The sequence below is a fragment of the Falco cherrug genome, chromosome 1, assembly GCF_023634085.1.
Source record: "Falco cherrug isolate bFalChe1 chromosome 1, bFalChe1.pri, whole genome shotgun sequence".
Taxonomy (NCBI): Eukaryota; Metazoa; Chordata; class Aves; order Falconiformes; family Falconidae; genus Falco; species Falco cherrug.
The window spans coordinates 118,176,460-118,194,016 of NC_073697.1; the positions used below are offsets into that span (position 1 = coordinate 118,176,460).

A 17,557-nucleotide genomic window follows, 5' to 3' on the forward strand; every position below is an offset into this window, starting at 1 on the left:
TTAAGACCTAAATGGTATTGCTGATTTTGGTAAAGGAGACCAGAAATACTGCAGCTCTTTCTTTCAGACATGTATCAGACTTATCATCATATACAATCTTTTAAAATCATGTTACTGAAAAGGTCTGTTTAAACTCCAGAAAGAGTCAAAACCTAATGCAGAAATTAGTGAGTGGGGTTTTGTGTCATGCTTGCTGGGAACTAGGTGCAAAGTGTCCCATCTGATCCCATATCTCTGAAAATCCCTCCAGACAGCTACAGGGATTTCAGAAATACCCAATTTTTAATGTCCCACCCATCTTTTGCTCTAGTTTTCATATTAAAGTGAAATTAGACTATATGGAGGAACAGAAATGGAAGTAAAGTCATGGAAGCAGTTACTGCAGGATTTTGGCTCACTAAAACTAGCCAGCAGTGGAGGATCCAAAGGGAAATTCTAACGTAGGTGACCTGTATGCCACTTATTCAAGGGCACTTCAGGCATTTATCTGAACCTGGTCTCTTTTCAAGGTTTGCTCATCACATACTGGCAGCCAGGCTAATATGCCTTATATTTTCAGCTGTCTGTGTATATAATGTTTATTTTCCAGATGGAGAAGTAACTAAGCTAAGGTGTCTAGCCTGTTGTCATCCAAATAAACAACCTCTGACTTTAATCCTGTCTGTGCATAGACACTCAGCATGCTGTGCAGGGAGATGAGTTTCCAGCGAGATAAAGTAGCAGCCAACATGAACTTCTCAGAAACAAATCACGTCAAACAAATCTTATTTTTATTTTCCACTGTGTTTTGTGGCCAGGAGGAAACAACTTATATTAAGGATCATGACGTTAGCAAGATTTTCAGTAGTTTCTGGGAAAGTAATGTGAGACTAATTTGAGAAGCATGTTCTGAATGAACCTCTATGGGGTAGGTGCCACAACAGCTGACTAACCACAAAAGGTAACTAAATATCCGTAGGAGGCTGAATTGATGTGGTTCTGCATTTAGCCTTTTTGTTACTGGTGGAAAAGGAATTTGCTTATTAAATTTGCAGATGATATGAAGATTGGATGACCATAAGTCTATTAGAGGATGGGATTGGAATTTAAAATGTTCTTGACAAATTGGATAAATAGGCTGAAAATAAATTGATTAAGTGGAGAAAAATGCTATGCATTGGACTGAAACAGGAATACTAAAAAGCTTTGTATATGTTGGAGAACGATTTGACAGGTAGCAGTTCTTTGGAAAAGCAATAAGGAATCATGAAGTATCACAAACTTTGTGAAACAGGCAAAAATAATACCATGCAAGTTTGTGTGAACAAGAGTAGATGACTGGGAAAAACCCAGCCACTCCACCCTGTACTGGTAAGGTCTCTCCTCAGAAACATGTCCCAGACTGTGCCCCAGACTTGAGAAGGATGTAGGTCAACTGGAGAGAACCCAGGAGGCTAGAATGACAATAATCGAAAGCAAAGCAAGTTTTATAGGGAAACATAAAGGAAATGGCATTGTTTAGCCTGAAGAATGAAATTAAGAGAACACATAGCAACAGCTTTGTCATAAAGAGCTACTGCAGAAATAAAGGGGATTTTCTCCATGTCCCTGGTAGAGAAGAAAGAAACAATTGCCCTAAAAATGCAGTAAGAAAGACCTAATGAAACAGATCTTCTGGGGAGAAAGTGAAATATCAGTGATAGGTTTCTAAGAATAGCAGACTAGATGTCAAGACTAGCCCATCCTGCACTGGGAGAGTATGAGGTGCAAGAAGATTTCTTGAAATCTCTTCTCACCCTACATTTCCATAATGGGTTGTAAAGATCCAGACAGAGTTCATTCCTTCTTGAAGGCTCGTCTGGAAGCTAGAGATGATAGAAGCCTATCAGCAGTCACTTCTTTAATGGTTTTATTACAGTGAGAAAGAGAGAAGGTTGTTTTCCCACCCAAATGGTAGTTACTAACCTCAGTGCTAGATCCTTCCTCCTACTTTGCAGCGCAGCGCATTTAATGCTGAATGCATCAGGTCTTACAGGATTCCCACTTCTCAGGGGAAAAAGATCTAGAGGCCATGTGCAGCTATTTAACTCTACTCCCTGCATTTATGAGGCCACTTATTTGATCTTTCCCTGTACTCGCACAGGACATTGTTGTTGTGGTGTGGTCACAGTGGGAGAGACTGGTTTTTGTACAGCTGGGGTTAAGATGCTGAAAACTTCTGTGCTGGATGGAGGGGGAGCAGTGGAGTAGGGGCTGCACGTTCCAGCAGCTCCCAGGAACACACTGCTGATGTTGGTACACCAGCTGTGGTTTGGTCCTGTCTGGACATGCTTCTTACCTTCGCAGATAACTCTAATTTGCAGGCTCAGCAGAAGGGGAGCAGCTTCCCATTATCATGTTCTTCGTGCATCTGGAATTTTAAGTGAACTACATAACAGAATCTTCTGCTTTCTTAAGCATTTTCTTCTCCTTTCTTTAATCATGCTGAGATTTCCTGTGAATACTGTGAGCTGTAATTATCATCTGCAGATCGTGGGTATGCTAAGCTGTTTCTTAAAGGAGTTTTTTTTCTGTGAATTTCAGATGACCAAGAACAAAATTATAATCACCTGATACTAAACAGTGCCACCCAGACACCTACACATGGTAAGAGAAAACAAAGAGCAAAATTACACATGTTGTAACTTTCCTCTGCCAGCCAGTAACATTTACTGGTATCAAAGTATGTTTAATGTTAATAGAAATGTTCCTATGGCAATGATGCATGAATGATGGTTTCCGTTAACATTAAACATGGGACCATATTTTTAAATGGTGTGCACAATGAAATATGGCCTAGTCTTTTACAATTTTACCTGTCATCCTTGTGTTTCCTCACGTCTGATTGCTCCTTTCCCCCTTTTACATCAGCAAAGTGCTGTTAGATTTAACTGGCCAAAACGGTAAAAATGATAACCAAAGAAAAGCCCATCTTATCAGCCAAGCCACTCAGCTGATAGTGCTGCTTGTGCATATTTCTAAGATAGGTTAGGACAATGAACATGGGGCAAGCACTCCTGAGCTGACATGGTTTTGGCATAACAATATGTGGCCAGAGTCTGGATTTGCAACTAAATCCAAGCTGCCCAGCCCACACGTGCATGGGTCTGCTTGTCTGAAGCCCCTGATTCACTGCACAATGTCTCTCTGGTTTCTAACATGCAGGATAGGTAAAGACCACGAAGCGATTCAGGACTCCATCTGCCCACTTTCATAAACAGAAGCACCTCTTTCTCAACCAGTTCCAGGGGTTGCTCTCACACCCTTCCAAATCCCCTTTATTTTACTACGGAAACGTGATGTTTCCCTGACCCAAGGAAGTTATGAAACCCAGAGCACCTTTCATGTCCCTAAACCCAGCACGGGGTGGACCAGCACTAACTTATTCCCGTAACCTCAGAAGTGACACCTCGGGAGATGCCTGGGGCAGCCTGTCACCACCACATAACCTGTCTGCCCATCCCTCCAAAGGGTGAGAGCAGCCCTTCCAGAGTTCCTCCAGAGCTTCCCTCAGTCTGGTCTTTGCACCCAGACAGCGTCCTAAGTGTCAATACCCCTTCTGTGCTCTTGCTGAGCTCTGAAAAAACATGATTTTCATGATTTTCGTTTGTCTTACCTCTGCACGTGGTTCAGCATGTTTATTGGCATCTCTCTATCCAGTCCTCCTGACCTAACAAACTTGGGGATGCCCCATGTCAATCTTTAGCCAGTTTCAAGAGTTCAGACACTATTTGAAGATACTCCTTTTCCTTTCCCTTTGTCTCCACCACCTTATCCCAGCCTGTAGATGTTTCTTCACTTCCTCCATGGCCAGAAACCCTGCCCCTCTCTGCTCAGCCCTGCCCCCCCAGCCCTCCTCTGCCCTAGCTCCTACCTCCTTTTGGTTTCCTTGGCCTCAGACTGGCAGCAGAGGGTGGCAGCATCTCCCTCCCTGCATCCTGGCAATCACAGACCCCAGTCAGATCACCTGCCACCCAAATCAGTGGTTCCCCCATCTCTGTCCAACCTCTGAGTGAACCCTCAGGTCTCCGCTTTCTTCTCCCATCTGCTGGTCCCTTGTCTTGGTCCTTGTCCTTGTTCTTCCCTCCACCCTTTTACCCTTTGAATGTGATATATTCTTCCAGCATTTGCAGCTGGAACCTTCCTTCTGCTGGGGAGCCAGTAAGTGATGGGCAAATATCATCTTAATATACACATCTTGCAGCTCTGAATCTCTGTCGTCTTTGTTATTCTTTTTGTTCTGGCTTTTGTTTTTAATTCTGCAACTTCATCCTGATAACTATTCTGGAATTGATTATTGTGCATTTGTGCTCTTGTACGGAGATTTTCGTGCTGCTTGGCTGCAGAAAAGGGTGGGAGAACAAATGCCCTTGAAAAGGTCACCTGAAACCTTTGGTGTTTCTGCTTCCTGGAGGGTGGGTCAGGCAGCTCCATGGCCTGCAAGTTATTTTAAGTTTTAAGACTACGTTATTAGGGTGGGTTGGTTTTTTTTCTGTCTCCCAAAAAACACAGGAGAAATAACGTCAGCTTTAATCCTGGCAGTAACGCGGGAGTATTTACTGAACCTGAATTGACAGCCTCAAATGATCTTTAGACGACTTATTTTGTTTCCTTTTTTACCTTCCTGAGAAAAAGAGAAGAAAAAGATGGAGTAAGAGGGTTTGTAATTGCATCGTCTTCTCTCCGGTGTTACTACTTGTTCAAATGTAGCACGTGCTGGGCTCTGAGAGCTGCCCCAGCAGAGCCAGGTGGGTCCCGTTTACCCTTGTCGCTGCCCAGACGTTTTAACGTAGCTCCGTCATCGGGTCCCTATTGCACTGAGTAACTCAAGGTAACAACATGTGCTAAAACAGTTAAACTTCCTTCTGGCCCTCACAGATGCTTTTCATTTTAATGTACTTGAGAGACCAAAATCAAAGCAGATATACTCACAGTCTGGATTAGAAACTTTCACTTTTTTTCTCCACTCGTTTCTTGCATTTACTTTATCTCAGTAGCTGTACAAAGTGACTTGAATGATCTGACTACAAATAACCGCACGATTCCGAGTTATATTTTGTTCCTAAGTTATCCATAGGGTCGTGGGCGCTTTTGTTCGTGATATTCATTTGTGTTGTTGCTGGTGAGCCATTGCTTGGTGAGTCTAAAAGATATTTGGACCTTTAAAATAAGGCACCAAAAGAGCTTGCTGTATGCATAATACTGCTGAAATTCTGAGATAGTTCAGCAACACCACGGATTTAGTTTAATTCCCTTCCTTGGTAGGACATGGGCTGCATTTTCTGTGTGATCATGCAAATTTGTAAGTGGATGGGGGTTGCCTTTCTGAACACCACATTCATGAACTCTGTCCCTTAACCTATCTCTAGCACCCACCATGCAGTGACGCCACCTGAAAGGAGCAGAAGAGGGAAGGAAGCGAGTGTGAGGCTCAAGACATGCCCTGTGTTGCATGTGGCCTGAGTTCAGCTCACTCTTAACTGAAGTAAAACAAGCAAGAAAAGGTTTTCAGGCTACCAGCACAGAGCAAGCAGGGCAGTGGCTGTAGGTGGCATGCCACCAAACAAACGCTTCAGCCCAAACAGCCAGAGAATCCCTTCCCTGCCGGGAGGAGCTCCCTACAGTATCCCTGAGATCTGCCCCATCCAGCAGGGATGCACTTGGCATGGTATATGTGAAGGGAAGTGTGAGCTGTTGAAAACTGGAATAGCTGTCGGGATGAGAGCTCAGCTGCTCTGGACTTGTGATCTCTCTCCTATCTCCTACTGTCATAGGAACTTCACCAGTTTCTTACCTTCTCCTATAATTCCCATTACAATGAGTCTCCAAACTCGTATAACCCAGTGCTGGGCAGCAGAGGCTTTCCACAACCTGCCTGTGGCAGACGTGGGGCTCAGGGCTCCGCAGGAGACCTCCTCGTGGCGGAGGGATGGAAGCCAAGTTCCCCATGCCCCCCTTTCCCCTTCCTGTACTGGCTAGTCCTTTGCAAAATGTAAGCAAATGGCACCAAACCATTCATTTCCCCAAAGGTTTTGGGAATCCTAACCGGACCGTAGTGTGCGGGAGTGATTGGGGTTCGCAGTGGGGCAGCCATTCCACCAGGCAGCGTTCTGGGGGCACCTCGCTGCACCCCTGGCAGCAGCGCTGTCTTTGTTCAGCTGAGAAAGGCAGAGGACGGTGAACGGCTGTTCCCATGGACTGACGCTGCCCGTGTCCTGCTCCCTGCGGATGCCACTGCCGTGGCCCCTCCAGCAGCACACACGATGTCCATCGGCACCGCATGCTGGCGCGCCCTCGTGTTGCTGGGGCAGTTTTTTACCTGCAAAGAAACAAATGAAAGGGGATAAGGACAACCTATTGCTCACAAGGAATCGGGAAATAAAAAAAGCAAGCAGATTTGCCCTTAGCTCTCCGAGCGGTTCAGCTCCAACATCAGGTTCCCAGGGTTAAAGCCCCCCAGACCCTCTGCTTTAACCTGCCCTGGGGGGTTGTCACTCTTGGTGCGCAGCCTCTGGATGCAAAGGCGTTTGTGCCCATCGCAGTGCTTGTGTGGCTGTGAGATCACCGGTGTGATTACACTGAACTCTTCTGTTGCAGAAAGGAATAACTATTAATTAATGGTGGGATTATACATAATCTGTTCTGTCAGGCTGCTATGATTTAATTAGCATAGTGCTGTTCACAGCGCAGTTAATAGAAAGAGAGAAGAAAGTCTCCCTTTCCTCCCTGCCTGGCTGGTGCAGAGGATTTGCAGAGGGGCGAAATGTATGTCTGTCCTGTTCTGGGAAAATGCGATGTGCTGGGGAAGGCAATTCCAATGGAGATCAAGGGGAATGACCACAGGCAGTGAGGCTGTCAGCCTGTGTTCTGCAATACCAGGATTTTATTTCTGATGTTGTTGAAGGCTCTGAATTAGCCAGCAAGACTTTGAGTATCCCACATCTTAAAGTCGGTCGATTTTCTTCTGGTGTTGATACACGAAACGTCCCATTACGGAGCTATCTACAGTCCCTTAGAGACCTCAGCCTAAATTCTGCTTTCAGTGACAGACTTCAGACCTCGTTTCCACTGAAATCAGAAGATTGGTGTGGGTTTCCCTAGCTCTAGACTTTAGTCCTACATCAGCTGCAGATTTTAGCTGCAAATGAAGAACTCTACAGCATTTTTTGGAAATGTGGGTCTGTATTTAAAAGGTGAATGTAAGCGCTCGGTTGCTACTTTCTAAGCACAAACAAGTTTTAAATATGAAATGCAAGCAAATCTTTAGACACATTAATTTATCTTGTGTAGCTATTCAGTCTTTATACAAAATAAACACATAAAATTTTTGTCTTATAAAAGCATTAAAATGGGGGGAAAAAAGAAACTAGGGGCACAAAACAGAACTGAGGCAGTGTAGCATTAGCTACAGGGATATATGTTGACTGCCTGGGCTCAGTTTCTGTAAAGTTTATTATTTTTATGGCTACTGAAGTTTAATCTCATTATATTTAATGTGTATTTAATTATGCTAACCAAAAGAGTTTTGTATAAACATTTTTTAATCTATATAAATAACAAGAACATTGCTAAATAATATAGTTGGTTAGCAGGAGGTTCATATCATAACTTTTATGTCAGTTCATTGCATTTGATAGTCATCTCACAAAATGTGGCAAACCACCATAAGCAACAAATGGCTTCACATCAAGTTTTTAATTTGGCCAAGTGTTTTTCCATAGGTGATGTCTGTGCTTGCTCTGATGGAGGCAAATTTCATTTCGTAGCTGTACCCATATGAACTTTAAACAAATTCCTAGATACATATGTATGCATGTGTGTCTCTCTTATATTCCTTCCTTCTTTCTTTTGTTGCTTTTTCTCTTCTTTTTATTCATCCATCCTTTCTCTTTCTTTTCATTCTTCCTTCCTTCTTTGCTCTCTTTTCTTTCTTGTATTTCCTTCTTTTCTTCCTTCTTTCTCTTTTCTTCACTTCAAAAATCCAGGGCATCTTCCTTCCTACACAGTAATAGGGCTTTGGGGGATATATTGCTGAAATAATTCTTGCATCAATTTTCTAACATCAGACCAGAAGCTTCAATTTGGGACAATCCCAGAAGATATGAAAATGACTCCCTGTACTGTCACATCTCCTCCAGCAATTTGTTGAGAGTTTTGTGTCTATTGTGTTTAAGACACTGTTTACAAAATCATAACAATTAAGGACTGTTTAAATTAGATTTATCCCCAGTAGAAATATATGTGAGGAAATTAGAAGATAATCAGATCTCTAGAATATAACCTACAGAACAAATAGATACATTATATACACTGCTCTTCCTGCAAAGCAGCAGGGCTTTAATGAACGGGGGAAGAGAGATGAACCAGGTAAACCCGACAGGACTGGGCAGCCTCATGCCAGCGTTCCGACTGTGCAGTTTGGGATTGGGATGGGGATACCAGCTAGCGATTCAGCTGCTTTGCCCACCCACTTTGCAAAGCGAAGTGCGCAGATTATTGTGCTGCAATACAGCTCCAGTTACACAATTACGAAGCAGATTGGAGAAAAGTCGTTAGTGACTCGGGGTCGCCACTTACCTGTCTTGACCTGAGACTTTGCTAAGGGTGCCCTACAGTGCAGAGCCAGCATGCAGGGAGGTGCTGCTTTGGGGGGGCCACGCTTAAGCTACAGTGACGTGACCACCCTCTGATGACATGTGTGCTGACCTGCCTTTATTCGGTGATGCAGAGGGCAGGCAACAGCCCTGTGGCTGAGAACAGATAAAGGACTTGAGTGGCAGCTTTCCTGAAAGTGCTCAGCACTGAGGAAGCTGCTCTTTGCTTCTTAGACCAAATACATTGTGAGTTTGGACCAAGGAATCTCTCTTTCCATGGTCTCAGTACGGCAGGGCTAAAACAGCCTCTCAGCATGAGGTGCAGCCCATCTGCTGAGCATGAGGGCCTTCACTTGCAGACAGATACTGTTCTGCCACCCGTGACATGGCCCATGTTCCAGCCAGCAGGTGACTACCATACCATAAATAAAATGCTGAACCTCATGGGGTAAAACTCAGCTGTGTAACTGTGCCTCCACCCTCATCTGTGAAGGGAGCCTGAGGAGCTTCTCTCTGTGGCAATACAGTTGTTGAGCAGGGGGCCAACACGAGCCAAATAACTCTGACACTGGCCTCAGGTTCCTCTTACAGAAGTAGAAGATCTCAAACCGTAAGCAAGGAGAAGCAGCATCTTTATTCCTACTGAATGTGAGACGGGTGAGAAAGACCAAAAGTTCTGGAGGCAAAATCACAGCATCATGAACATCAGAACATGTAAAACGGCTCAGACAAAGTGGGGTTTGCCATTTACATTACTGGAAGTGCCATGGGTGCGGAGCTCCCTGTGTTCCCCCAGCAGGCTGGGGGGGTCCATGCACTGCCCTCAGCCTGCTGGAAGCTTGTGCCTCACCCTAGCCCCAAAGGGCTCTTAGGAGACCATCCCACGTGGCCTGTTCAGGATGGATGGTTTGTTTATCTCAGCAGCTTTTTGGCTTTACCTTTACCTTTTTTTGTCTGCTGCCAGGACCAAACATGCAGATGCATCTTCCTTTTTGAACCAGCTTCCCCTCCATGCAATGGCAAGCTCTGAGCATGAGGCACTTGCAGTGGTGGGATGAATTGACAGCTGATGGTTTTCAATTGCGCGGTCTCAAATTGAGCAAGAATTAGTCCTAGTCCCAGTTCTGCACAGTTGTACATGCTGGCTGCTCTGGTGCCAGAGCTGCCTGTTGTTTTCTGCATCCCCACGAAAAGGCAGCAAACTCAAGAAGTGAACATGTCTTTTGCTGTGATTGCTAAGTGCAATTCTACTTTCTGTAGTTTTTCCTTTGATTTTAATTGGCAACATTATTCCTTCCAGCCTGTGCTGTAGCGTGTAGCTATGCTACATTCAGTTAAGTACTTTGTGTACTCAGAAGCATCTTCATGTTAATAGCCCCAAGGTGATATGATTCAGGTACATTATTATGTTGTGTGTATATATTGTAGCATTTAAGGGCATCAGCTTGCAATGTGCTGGTGTACCTCATCCTCTTCACATCTTGCCCCTTCTGATTGCTGGCCAGTTCTCAGCCAAGAGCCCTGGAAGACCTAATCTTCATAATCCTGCTATGCAGCATTTTTTTATCACTGACTGAATTTAAAATCCCACCTCTGCAGCTCATATAAATGAGGGCAGCTATTCACTGGAGAGCTGCTGATTTACACCATGGAGGATCTGACCTGAAAACGTATAAACTTCTTTGAGATTCTTCATGAGAGATGCAAAAGACTATTAATAACAGTGTTTGTAACATCAAAAAAGTGTGAAAACACAGATAGTTCTCCCCACAAACATTGAAGATATATGTAATAAATCTTAATTCGAGCCTGTGAACATCAGTTCTTTGCCTGCTGTAACAGTATGTCGCTTCCAGGATGGCTCAAGAGGTGCAAAGTCTTGGTACAGGCAGCTGCCAAATGTCATCAGCTACTACCAGGTTTTTCTGAGGAGTGTGGTCCTGTGTAAGAGCTTGTATCGGAACTGGAGAAGACTTTGTGTCTGAGCCTTCAAATGGCTGAGCAGAAGGCAGTGCTGGTGGAGCAGTGTGTGCTTTGACAGAGGACTGAAGCTATGCTGAGCTGAAGCTGAGCAGCAGAAGGCTTGGTTGTATCAGCTTCTCCTAGGTGACATTGTTTGCTTTCTCTGGGTGAATGTTTTAAAAGGCATCTGTTGAAATGTCTTGCAGAATTCACACAACATATGTGCAGACTCATATGCAAATATGGAGCACATCCCTTTTGCCACTTGAGCTTTGTTTAAAACTTTGCCATAAATTCACTTTTTTTTTGTCTTGGGTATCATCTGCTCCTGTCCTTGTATGTGAAAGGTTCTGCGCCTCGTGTAAACACCCTTTGAAACAGAAACTCTCTTCCAAGAACAGGGGCAGAGCAAGACACTTCGAGAAGACTGGAGGTCTAATCTCCACAAGTCTCTAGCTTTAGAAATCCTGAAACTGCCTCTGAGCCCTGTGCTTGCAGAAAGTTTGCAAAGCACAGCCAGCGAAACGAGGGTCGCTCGTGACTTAGAGGGACTTTTGTTCCTTTATAGATTACAAAACAGTGGAGTGGGTGCATAAAGCGACGGAGCAAACCTGTGTTCGCGCTCAGAGGCCAGCTGTAATGGCAGTCCTCAGTGCACAGGGGAACTGCAGCTCCCCAGCACCCATGCAGGTGACATGCCACCTGCAGGCCATATCTCCTTTTCAGGGCACAGGACTTGGCAGGATGCGTGTTCCTCTGGCAGCGTGTTGGTGCAGGCAGTGCTCCCGGTTCCTCAGCGCAGAGCTCTGCTCCAGGGTGGCCCCTTCCCAAGGGTTTGTGCAAGAGGCTGCTCTGAATGGAGCAGGGGAGCCTTCCTGAGCCTGGCTCAGGGGTCCCCTGGTTCTCATGGAAATACAACAGGGCTTGGACTGGTCCAACAATTCTGGCTTATGAAGCAAAAGAAATGCACGGATCTTGTTTGGTAGGCATCCAAGGAGAGAGATTAGAGCTGCAAAGGAAGAGTGTTTCTCCACAGAGGTGCCTGCTCCCTTCCTGAGCTTATCGTGCCACCTTTGTGCAGCCTAGTGAGTTTTTGGCAGTGCTGTGCCATGCTACCAGCCCTGCCAGTGGCAGGAGCAACACGGCACTCTGGTCAGAGCACTGTGAAACCGCTGATGCTCAGAAGATGAGGAAATGCTGCAGAGTTGAGCCCTCTCCTGCTGAGTTGGAGACACACTGACAGAATTTAAGGTGTTGCATTAGCTGTAAAAGGTATGGTTGCTTTGAAGCTGTAGCAAAGACAATTCAGAAACCAAGAGAAACAACACTGCTGGATGATGTTCCCACCTCTGTTGCATGTGCCATGTACTGGGTGAGCTTCCTTTCCCCCATGGTCCTCTGCAAATAACTTGACAAATTGTGCCCAGAATGCATGATGTATCAGAGAAGCATAAAATGGTGTGTGGCTGCAGGATGATAGTGAGCAAAATGTGGACGAATACTGACTTTCAAAGGTAAACCCAGTAACTATGGGAGATTACCCACCAGTGGTCATCTCCCATTGCTCAGAATGTAGAGCTGGACTGGAATGAGTGGGAATTCTGGGGAACCAGAATTCTAACCTTAGCTGTATTGCAGGGAATGGGGAGACTTATTATTTGCATCCTGTTAATTATGTCCTTCATTTCCCATAGGAGCCAACAAACACCATAAAACCAAAACAAAACAAATTTTTTTTAAAAAAAAGGAAGAAAAAAAATAAAGAATAAGAGAGACCAGAGAAAAACATGACCCAAATATATTGCAGGAGTGAAGAACAACTGAGAAACTTCTGCTGAACTGGTCATAGAATATAAATTGCACAAGATATTTCTCCTTACTAGAGTCTCAGTTCTCTGATCTTGCCCTCAAACTGCATTATGCAAAAAACCACCTGAAATTATCTTTGGTCATTTCAGTTTATCCCTTATTTGGCTGAATGATGGGTAGTGGATTTCAAGGTGACTTGTCATTTGCCAAAATCATTACTGTCTGTTCCTGACTGACTGGATGGAAAAAGCAGTAAGAAGATGTACTGATTCTGCACAAGCCCATCAGATAAATGCGTGGCACTTAATTTCACACACCTCATGCAAGCAGTCAATTAATGCTCCTGCTTTGGCACTGAACACAAGTTCCATACATATGACTGGGCTTATTTCAGCATGTCCAAACCTTCACGCAAAATGGAGATTAGATACAGGTTCTGGCTGAGAAATTTGCAAAGAGATGTTACCCCAGGGTCCTTGCCACACAAGCACAAATAGGAGTGGGGACATAGTTTCAATGCTGATATAGTCTCTGTTTACTGGATAATATCTAATCAATTGTTTCCAGCACTCTGATGAATGTGATGCACTTCCTAATCCTGCAGTCAGTCTATTAGACATGGATTGAAGTCATCAGCAAGAAAATAATGTTCTCAGAGAGATGACACATTAGCTATATGCTCACTTGGGGCTATGGGTTTTTTTGCCAGACAATAACCTTATTCCAGGGGTGCAGAGACATACATAAGCAATAGGAAAGAAGAGTTTATTAGCCAAGATGGTTATTGCATTGTTAAGAGGAAATTTTCACCATTGCTAAATTCTGCAAGAAAGTGCCTTATAATTTCTCAGAACTGGGAACAAAATGATGCTTTGGCAGAGAGCTGGGCTGTTGTGGGGCGGCTGACATTGGCTGTCAGCTATTGAGCCCCGAGGACAGCACACAGGTGCTTGCTGGAACATGCAAAGCCCCTGTTCCTGACAGAGCAGTTTCCTTCCCCCTGACTTTGCTGCACTGGCAGCAGTGGGGGGTTGCACAGGTTGGGGTATCCCATGCTGGTGCCAGACTGGTGCTCAAGGAGAGGGGAAAGTGCTCCTCCACTCATGGTCATACCCTGGACTTAGGTGGGAAAGAGTGCACTGTTGGGATTTGTTCTGTAGGGAGTTTTGTTGTGAGGAAGCTCATGAAAAGCAATGCAACATGTGCTGAGGGTACGAATGATTTCGTTTTCAGACCATACTTGAAGTGGGCACCTCCTTGGCCTTTTGACTCAGCTAATGCAATCCCATCACTGCTGCAAGCTCTCACAGAGCTCACTGTAGTCTGTTCTAGCTTTGCTTCTAATAACTGATGCTTCTGCTCCTTTTAATACTCCTGTATCTGCCTTTTTTAATATCTGAACATCTGGGAGTTATAAATGCAATTCAACCAGTCCCTGTCCCTTGGCTGAGCTGATGAAAGTCTGTTTTCCATCCAGCTTGGAGCAAAGGACCAAGATTTCAAAGCTCTGCAGATCATCTGGACCTGAATTTTAACATCCAGGCTCAACGTTAATCTTCACTGACAGCACCCCCAGCATTGCCAACCTGTCAGTGGGTGTTCTGACACTGGCTGGGGACTCCCCCAGTGACCAACAAAAGGAAAATAAGTAGAAGGGCATCCTCTGCCCCTCAGGGATGGCACCTCCTTTCCTGACTCATGAACCTCTCCAAACCTTGCCTTGTCTTCTGACCGTCCCCAGATATGCCCCCACAGCTCCCCTTCACACTTTTCTGTGTGCAGGGGAAGGACAAACATCTCTAGAGCCCACCAAAACCCCTGAGGCCATGGGCTGGCTTTGCCAGGAGCCTCCAGGTTGAGAGCATTAAACAGAAATCTGGCATGATGCGAGAGCAATGTGATTATCAGCCCTGGTTAAAAAAACCCCGTATGTTATGGGGGTGGGGAAAGCACATCTTGCTGGGGTAAGGGGAGGTGATGCTGCCCAAGTCATGCAGGCTGCCGTGGGGTGGTCCCAGAGCTGTGGCACAGCCCCCCTGGTAAGTGAGGGCACTAACAGCCCACCAGCCCCACCGTCCCGCTGTGAGGAGAGCTGGCTGGTCCAGGCACTTTCGAGGCAGCAGTTTGCTTTTCTCCATCATCACTGTGGACAAGGAAACAATGCCACAGGATCCATTTCTCACTGATCTGCTGGTGCCAGTTTGAATTATGTCCTCAGCCTGTCGCTGAGGCTGACGCGGACGCAGCTCTCCTCCCAGCTGGAGCTCAGGGGAGGGCTTGCCTCTCAGCTGAGCTTGGTGCACACTGTAAGACATGCCTTTCTCTGTTCTGTTTGTTGGGTTTTTTTTTCAGACAAGCCACGAATGAACAACATCCTTACTTCTGCTACTGAACCCTATGACCTGTCCTTCTCCCGGTCCTTCCAGAACCTCTCTCACCTCCCACCATCGTATGAATCTGCCGTCAAGACAAACCCAAGTAAATATTCTTCTCTGAAGAGACTAAGTAGGTGTCAGCTCATTTCATTTCCTTTGTATCTCATTTGCTCATAAGCCGCAGTGGGCACAATGTTAAAGCAATAACCGTCTTATTTTTCTGTCATTTTACTGCCCAAGTTGGTGTGTCCAGTAATGATTCTTTTGGCTGTTGCTTCCCATTGAGGAAGACTATAGAGAAAGAGTCACTTCATTACTGTGAGAGCACATGTGGCTATTTGCTTACTGACCTCCCTGCCGTGCTGCCTCCCACTGCTCTGCCTTGTATCTGCTCCTGAGTCACCTGAGAATCCTTTTTCTTTCTGCTGGAGTCCACATGAGCCAAGCTGGCTGCCTCAGATCAGCTGAGCTCACCTCAGAGCACCCAGGGCAGATACCTTCACCATCTCCTGTGGTAGCTGGAACCAGGTGACAAACCCAGGTGAACAGAAAGCTGCTGAAATGGTTGGGAGCATCTGTTTTGGTAGAAGCACGTCTGCCTGCCTTGAGCAGTGCTGTGACCCGCCGTTCTGTGGGGTCTGGGTCTGGGTCTGGTCCTGACCTGTGCTGTACACTGGTCCATGGTGCATCTCTGGTCCTTCAGCATGTTGCTCGCTACCCTGTTCACACTAGTTAGTATCTGTCCTTTCTTGATATTTTTGTGTTGCATTGTTCTGCCAGCTTTCCTGTGATGCTTCAGCCCATCACCTTTGCTGGTGGCAAACTCGCCAGCTTTGTAGGATTATGAAATAAGTGATATTTGTGTGGGCAAATGCTCTCTCCAGACTGACACTAGGTTTGTAGTATGTATGCTTCCATGAGCATTTTCTGGATGCAGCCATGTATTCACACTGAGTAATTTAGAGAAATAACGTAGGTGTTTATACTTGCAATAGCTTCATTGAAGGGAGGTGAGGATGAGGAGCAGATCCTACTTCCCTAGTCTGTATAAAACCTGCATTCCCAATTTAGCCAGCTAAGTGAGACATACAAAATTAAGTGGCAGGGAAGCCCTTGGACTATCAATAAGACATCTCTGTAGATTTTTCAGAAGACAAAATGGAATGGAAATGTAGCACATAAAAACCTCAGCCCACTCTTTGGCATTTCAATGTGGGACTTATGTACATATATAACATTAAGGCAAATACATTTATTGTGCTTAAAAGTAAGCATGTACTTAACTGTGTCGGAGAACTGAGATGAGGTATTTTGTGCTAGGAGCCTGACTTCTTCCCACCTCAGTGTGCCATGTACACAACTCTGCTTCTGCCATGAGCTTTGTTCCCTGGTAATATTTGGACCTCACACTCCCAGCCATAAGCTTTCTCCCCTTGCTGCATCCCAGTGATGAACTGTTCATGTTCTTGAGCAGCTCTAATGATACTATCTGATATTGGAAAACCTTTGAAATCATGGCATTGTAATATTACTGCTTTAAAATGTCCCCATTTTGAGGTGATGATTGATTTTCATTTCTCAATTGAAATGAAAATTTCTCAGAACAAGAAATGTACCCTCTGGGTCACCCCAAAACCTGCTGTTCCATTTGAAACTGATTTGCAGTGCCTGGGGTTACCTGGGGCACATATGTCCTATGCCAGGTTTGGGAGGCCTCTGTTCTGGCTTCACTGAGAACAGGTTAGAGAAGTGCCCACCAGGGATACCAGCAATGGCTGTTTTGTTGGGCGGGGGATGGTCAGAGCCTCTTCCAGTCCGTGGTACATTCATTGCTTTACTTACTGTGTGCAGATGCTCAGTGAAATCTCCTTGAGCTCCAAGTTAAAGATATTGATGTATCTCGCTGAAACAGGGAAAAAACCCACAAATGGCTAACTGAAATTCCCACCCCTTCCACCACAGCCAACATCTGGAAATGTATGTCAGATTTGAATGCTGTCCTTTACCTACTTCTGCAATGCTTAACCGACTCACACCGAGTATAAATTCATTCACACAGAGGCGATGCTATCTGTGCACCGAGCAGTACCTTACTAAGTGATGTCTTAGCAGTCTGACCCATTGGGTGCAGAAAATTTTGCTCAGCAGCTGGAGAAAGGACAGTCCCCTGCCTGTCCAGCCTGTCCCTCAGTAGATCACAGCAGAAGGGATTATGTACTGAACTCTGCCACTGCATTTCCTAGGTATGTGTCTAAAATAAAAAAAAAATAAGCTTCTGTTAAGGTACCAAGATTAAACGTTCTCAAGAATGTGCTGGGCATAGTCAGTGTCCCTCTCTTGAGCTTTCCCTGACAGTTAACATCCCTGTCCCCGTGCAGAGGATACCTGACAGCCAACACGAATCTAAGAACATTCAAGTCAGTCTTTGGCCATCGGCTGGAGTGGGGTTCCTTCACCCACTTCTTTCCAGCAGCATCAACCCTGAAGGAAATTCCTGCACACTCTTGCAAAGCACCTGACAAATGTCAAACCAACTGCCTCACACTCTGTGTCTGACTAACTAAATAAGCAGTTTCAGCTCCAAAAGTGCTAAGCACTCCACGCTCCCACTGGGCTTGCATATACTCAGCACCTCTAGAATCACAGAATCACTTATAGATGGTCTTCTCCAGAGCCAAAGGAAAACAGGCACCCAGCTCCTAGACCTTCCCTTGTCAAATGCCAGCAACATCATTGTCCTATTCCATATGAAGGAGCTAAAGGCAACACACAATCCAGAAGAAGTAATACCTAAACACT

The 17,557-nt window shown here is 45.2% G+C and overlaps 1 protein-coding gene across 1 annotated transcript in view; it reads left to right on the forward strand.

Annotated features, from left to right (window-relative positions):
• SHISA6 (shisa family member 6) overlaps nt 1–17,557 on the forward strand; it is a 246,079-nt gene that overhangs the window by 217,812 nt on the left and 10,710 nt on the right. The window contains 2 exon segments of the mRNA XM_055700786.1: nt 2,563–2,625; nt 14,736–14,888. Of these exon segments, the coding sequence (XP_055556761.1) occupies nt 2,563–2,625; nt 14,736–14,888 (216 nt within the window).